This window comes from Cyprinodon variegatus, unplaced genomic scaffold, assembly GCF_000732505.1.
Source record: "Cyprinodon variegatus isolate N-32 unplaced genomic scaffold, C_variegatus-1.0 Scaffold555, whole genome shotgun sequence".
NCBI classification, from domain to species: domain Eukaryota; kingdom Metazoa; phylum Chordata; class Actinopteri; order Cyprinodontiformes; family Cyprinodontidae; genus Cyprinodon; species Cyprinodon variegatus.
The window spans coordinates 201,778-207,863 of NW_015151008.1; the positions used below are offsets into that span (position 1 = coordinate 201,778).

General features: G+C 42.2%; 1 protein-coding gene across 1 annotated transcript in view; it reads right to left on the reverse strand.

Annotated features, from left to right (window-relative positions):
- ttn (titin) overlaps positions 1 to 6,086 on the reverse strand; it is a 206,646-nt gene that overhangs the window by 23,066 nt on the left and 177,494 nt on the right. The window contains exons 217-227 of the mRNA XM_015391676.1: positions 5,700 to 5,996; positions 4,968 to 5,555; positions 4,565 to 4,867; positions 4,166 to 4,462; positions 3,673 to 3,960; positions 3,289 to 3,588; positions 3,046 to 3,197; positions 2,770 to 2,920; positions 2,357 to 2,656; positions 431 to 2,197; positions 32 to 325 (exon numbers count right to left, since the gene is read on the reverse strand). Coding sequence (XP_015247162.1) covers positions 32 to 325; positions 431 to 2,197; positions 2,357 to 2,656; positions 2,770 to 2,920; positions 3,046 to 3,197; positions 3,289 to 3,588; positions 3,673 to 3,960; positions 4,166 to 4,462; positions 4,565 to 4,867; positions 4,968 to 5,555; positions 5,700 to 5,996 — 4,737 coding nt within the window. The remainder of the gene's footprint in view (positions 1 to 31; positions 326 to 430; positions 2,198 to 2,356; positions 2,657 to 2,769; positions 2,921 to 3,045; positions 3,198 to 3,288; positions 3,589 to 3,672; positions 3,961 to 4,165; positions 4,463 to 4,564; positions 4,868 to 4,967; positions 5,556 to 5,699; positions 5,997 to 6,086) is intronic.

Sequence of the window (6,086 nt, forward strand, 5' to 3'; positions counted from 1 at the left end):
AAAATATATATATATATATATATAAACATACTGCTTTCATCTTTGGTCATGATGTATCCAGAGGAGTTAGATGGAGGACTGACTGTGCCAACGGCATTCCTTGCAATTACTCTGAACTCAAATCTGTCTCCAGGAGACAGACCGGTCACAGTGAACTGTGTCTCACTTATATCAATGAAGTTGCATCTCAGCCATTTTCCCCTTCCTTGGCGCCTCTCTACATTGTAAGCAACAATTTTGCTTCCACCGTCTCTCTTGGGGATTTCCCATTGCAAGGTGACTGAATCTCTGGTTGTGTCAATGCAGACAGGAGTGCCAGGTGGATCTGGACAAGAATAGAGCATCTTTGATTAAATATGTTTTTTCTAATAGAGCAACATTCACAGCCTACTGGCAAAACATTTGGATATATAGCCATTTGTAAACTTACCAACAGGGGATATAGCCAGAGCGTGTTTGCTCTGCTCACTGACAGGGCTGAGTCCAGCATTGTTCTCGGCATAAACTCTAAAAGAGTACTCCAGACCTTCCAGGAGACCGATAATCCTGTACTCTTTATTGGAAATAATAGTGGAATTCACCTTCTGCCACAAGAGGCTGTTCCTATCCTTCTTTTCAACATGATAACCCAAGATAGGGGAACCTCCATCAAAGCCTGGGGCATCCCACTTGATTGTCATGCCATCACTGGTGACATTGAAGGCAACTGGCTTTCCTGGCGGACCTGGAGGTTTATACTGGTGCTGGGCAATAACATCTGAAGAGCAGAGAGGCTCGCTGACTCCATATTTGTTCTCTGCACGGACTCTGAACTGGTACTGCGTTCCCTTGACAAGGTTAGGGATCTTGAAGGTGGTCCTAACAACACTTGAGCAGACCATTTTCCAGTTAGCATGAGAAGTTTCACGCTTCTCCACACTGTAGCATGTAATCTCACCACCTCCATCCTCCTTTGGCTCATCCCAGGAAATTATGATACTCTGAGCCTTTATCTCATCAAAGCGAATGGGACCAACAGGAGCTGTGGGGGGTCCCAGAGTAATGACTTTGATGTCAAAGTAGTTTTTGATGACTCTGTTGTCCAAAACTAAGGTGTACTGTCCAGCATTCTCCTTCTTGGCTCCCCTGACTGTGACTGAGGTCTTGTTGTCAGTGGTCCTAAAGCGAATCTTATCACTCTCCTTTAGTGGTAGGTTATCCTTTAGCCAGCTGATTGCAGGCCTTGGTTTGCCCTTGAAGGGTAGCTCAATATGGATGTTTTGACCAACACGGACAGCCAGCTCTCCATTAGGATAATCACTAAGATTAGCTTCTGGGGGGATGATAAAGTCCATCACTATGATTGGACCAATCTGAGAGAAGTCACTTCTTCCTTTTTCATTCTTGGCAAATACTCTGAAATCCATTATAGCATTCTCCCTGAGTCCAGTCACTTCACAAGTGCAGCGTTTGCATGTGGCACCTAAACTCCAGTTTACTTCATCCTGGCTTCTCTTTTCAATGATATACTCTGTGATATGGCTGCCTCCATCATGGTCAGGTCGGGTCCACTGCAAGGTAACGGAGACCTTTGTAGAGTCCAACATTACAAGGTTTTTAACAGCTGCAGGAGTCTCTGTCGCTCTGACAGCTTCACTGGACTCACAAGGGTCACCCATACCAAACTCATTTTCAGCTGACACACGGAAAAAGTAGGCAATGTCCTCTTCCAGGCCAGTAACTTTGTAAGATGTGTTAAGGCATTCTGAGCTGATCACCTGGTAGGCCTTCATGGTCGAGGCTTTCTTCTCAACGATATAATTTGTGACGGGAGAGCCACCATCAACAAGAGGAGCCTCCCAGCTGAGAGTCAGCTTACCCCTTGTTACATTCTTGATTATAAGCTTCTGGCAGGAGGATGGACTATCTAGAACCCTCAGGGAAACTGTAATTACTTTGGGTTCACCTACACCATTCTCTATCTCTAACACGTACTTTCCACAGTCATCACGAGTGACCTTGGGAATGAGCAATGTGGTAGATCTCTCAGTGCTAGTGATGGTATAGCGGTTATCACCCGCCATGTTACGATCACTACGTCGCCAGGTCACATTTGGAGCTGGGCGTCCCTTCAATGGAATAAACACTTCCACATCACGGCCAGCTCTAGCTGTGTATTGTGTTGTCATGGGAACATCTAAGTCCAAATCAGCCTCCTCTGTTGAACACAAAAAAAACAAAAACGATTAGTATTAAAGCAAAAAAAATGCAATTATAAACCAAAATAAGGAAGATAATAACATTTGGTTATTTTTATCTATAATGAGTTTTTTACATATTTGATGTAAGATGTTTTGATCACAAATAAAATCCAAACCTAATATGTCTTTGGCTTGCACAGGCTGGTACATCTTGATGTCCTCCCCTTTACCCTTGCAGTTCACGGCAGAAACCCTGAAATAATAGTAGGTGCTAGGTTTGAGGTGGGATACCACATACTCGCAAGCCTTAACCTCTGGGTTTGTGATGATCCATTCTTTCTCTTCTGTATTCATCTGTTCTAGTAAATAGTGTGTGATTTCACTGCCACCATCATAGACAGGCTTCTCCCATCCAAGAGTGATGGAGGTCTTAGTTGAGTCAACTACACGCAACTTTAAGGGTTCACCAGGAAGATCTGAAGTAAAAAAAACAAAACAAAAAAAAGCAAACATTTTTAGTAGCTACTTACAAACCCATTTTAAATATAAACACTACAATTTTGAAGCAAATTGAAATGTTGTGGCTTACCAATGGGGTCATAGGCCTTGTAGAGGTCAGAGGCCTCAGAGTAGTTTCCGGCACCGGCTTTGTTTACAGCACAAACTCTGAACTGGTACTCATTGTTTTCAGTTAGGTTACTGACTTTCTGTCTGGTGTCTCTGATTGTTCCCTTCACCACCTAGAGCAAAACAAGTGATATTTGTATTTAACCATTGATAAACCATTTTTGAACTGAATAGAATGTCCACGATTTGTTTGGCAATCAACAAGCAAGAAGCCAATAAATATGAAAGATAAACCAACCTTGAACCACTGAAGACTCTTCTTCTCCCTTTTCTCAAGGTAATAGCCATCAATATCACTGCCTCCATCAAGTGCAGGTCTTTCCCAAATCACCGTCATTGTGGACTTGGTGATCATAGTGACCTTGGGCTTGGATGGTTCACTTGGGGGAACTGTAGAATATTAAAATATACAGTTCGGATAAGTCTGTTTAGTCTATTCTACTGTATTGAACTAGTAACACTGCTTTGTGTTTTTTGTTACCGAACGGATTCTTTGCAATAATGGGCTCAGACTCCAGTGGGTCTCCAATGCCATATTTGTTGACTCCACGAACTCTAAAGATGTACTCGTTGCCCTTGATGAGTCTGGGTACATTCACTATGCAGTCAACGAGTTTCTCAGACACAATAGACCACATGACTCTGCTGGTTTCTCTTTTCTCTACAATATAGTGCGTAACCATGGCACCTCCCTCATCCGCAGGCGGGGACCACATGATGGTGATGTTGTCAGCCATAACCTTCTTGAATTGAATTTCTCCAGCAGGGGGTCCTGGCTTGTCTGATGGAATAAATATATTCAAATTATGTATATATCATCTTGTTTATGTCCAAATTAAAATATTTTAGATTATTATCTAAATACCTTGAATAAGCAGCCTAACAATGGCGCATGCAGATCCCAGGGAGTTCTTCACCTTGACCTCATAGGTCCCTGAGTTTAGACGAGTGGTGTCCCTCAAGAATATACTGGTTGATTCAAACAGGTGTTTGAAAGATAGCTGAGCAGAAGGTTTTAGCTCTCTGCCATCTTTAAACCACTCAATTGTGGGGGCAGGTTTAGCTGTGATATTAAATTTGAGTTGTACGTCTGAGCCAGCCTTGTATTTGACCTCGTTAAGGTACTCCTGTGGAATTTCAATCTCTGGGGCACCTGATGAAAACAAACACAATTTTATTTTTAATTTCTCATACATATAGGTATCCCAAATAACAGGAGCACAATGTCAATGTGTGAAACAGATATGCCTCAACATACAAGGGGTAAAAACAAAATTGTGTAAAACAAAAAGGCAGCAGATTATTTGGGATCTCTCTGAAATAATTTACATAAATTCAAATACAAAAGATATTCATACCATAGGTGTCCACACAGGTAACTGGTCCAGCTGTCATAGATGGGTTGCTGACTGAACCAACAGCATTTTTGGCCATCACCCTGAACTCGTACGTTTCATTCTGGGTAAGTCCAGTCACAGTGAAATGTGTGTCTGTGATATTGGTGAGGTGAGCTTTGAACCACTTCGGACTAACACCCTCTCTTTTCTCAATCATGTAAGCAGTAATAGGGGATCCACCATCATAGTTGGGCTTCTCCCAGGCAAGGCTGATAGTGGTTTTGGTGATGTCACTGATTCTGAGGTTAATCGGTGGTTCTACAGAAATAAACAGGAATTAAATTAACATGGGTTTTTTCAAGAAGTTGAAAAGATTTGATTTCTGTAAACCTTTGCAATTACTTCTTTAGTACTACTCACCACAGGCATCTATTGCCAGCACAGCATCTGAAGACTTGCTGAAAGCACTAAGACCAGCCGCATTTTCTGCTGCCACCTTAAACTCATAAATGAGTCCAGCATTAACATTAGTGACCTTATAATGTGTGGCACGGATTACAGTTTTGTTAACTCTCTGCCACATGATGCTGTTTCTATCTTTCATCTGGAGATGGTAACCAAACACATGGCTTCCTCCATCTGACTTGGGCTCCTTCCAGGCTAATGCAATGCTCTCCCTGGTTACCGCAGTAATCTCGGGAGTTGATGGCACATCTGGAACAGCTGAAAGATAAACAGCAGTGTTAAAAGTTTTTATATTTTATTATCAAAACGGAGATTTAAAGTCACACATTAGAAAATGGAAAATAAATAAAACCCTTACTGTATGGAAGGTTCACTGTGACTACTGGAGAGTCAATATGTTCGCTTATTCCATATTTGTTTTCAGCCCTGATTCTGAACTGGTACTCCAGGCCAGTGGTAAGTTTCAGAATCTTTATAGTGCAACGGGCCACAGCAGAAGACACATCAATCCAGTTTGCTGTAGTTGTTTCTCTCTTCTGGATGATATAGTTTGTGATTGGGCTACCACCATCATATGCTGGTGGGAGCCACCTGAGGCCTACACTGTCTTCTGTGACATCAAACAGTTCCACAGGTCCAAGTGGGACACTAGGGCGATCTAGAACCACAATATTGACAAAGGACTTGGTGGTTCCACTCGAGTTGGAGGCAGTTATATCATAGCGTCCTGTGTCTCCTGCAACGCTTTCACGCAGGATGATTTTGATGCTGTCAGGAGTGACTTCAGAGTTGAACCTCATTGTTGACTTGAGCACTACATTATCCTTGGAAAGAGTGACTTTGGGCAGGGGTTGGCCAGTCAGAGGAATTTCACACTTGAGAGTGGAGCCAGCTCGGACGTACACTGTGTTGTGGGGGAAGTCCTTCATAATGACTTCGGGAGATTCTACAGAAACACAAAGATCAAAGTTTTATCACATCATTAGGTTTTTGACCCAATTGTCAATAGAAGACAAGTCAACCAAAAAAAAACAAAATTTTTTCTTGGTTGAAATAGTGACTTGAAAAATGTTCATAATTTCAAACGTACCAAGCTGATCTTTGACCATGACAGGGGTGAACATTTCCTTAACATCGCTAAATCCGGCATGGTTCTCAGCTTTGACTCTGAAGAAGTACTCTGATTTCTCCCTTAGGCCAGACACTGTAAAGTGGGTAAACTTGGTTACACCACATTTAACCCACTTCTCCTGACCCTTTTCCAGTGCTTCAACCAGATATCCAGTAATTCTGCTGCCTCCATCATGTTCAGGTTTAGCCCACGCCAATGACACGCTCTCCTTAGAGACATCAGTTACTCCAAGCTTTGGTGGGGGGCTTGGCTTTTCTGGAAAAAGATGACAATATATGCTTCATTGACAAATCTGTTTTTTTTTTTTCATTTGTATAACTATACAAATATAACTTAGAATGTATC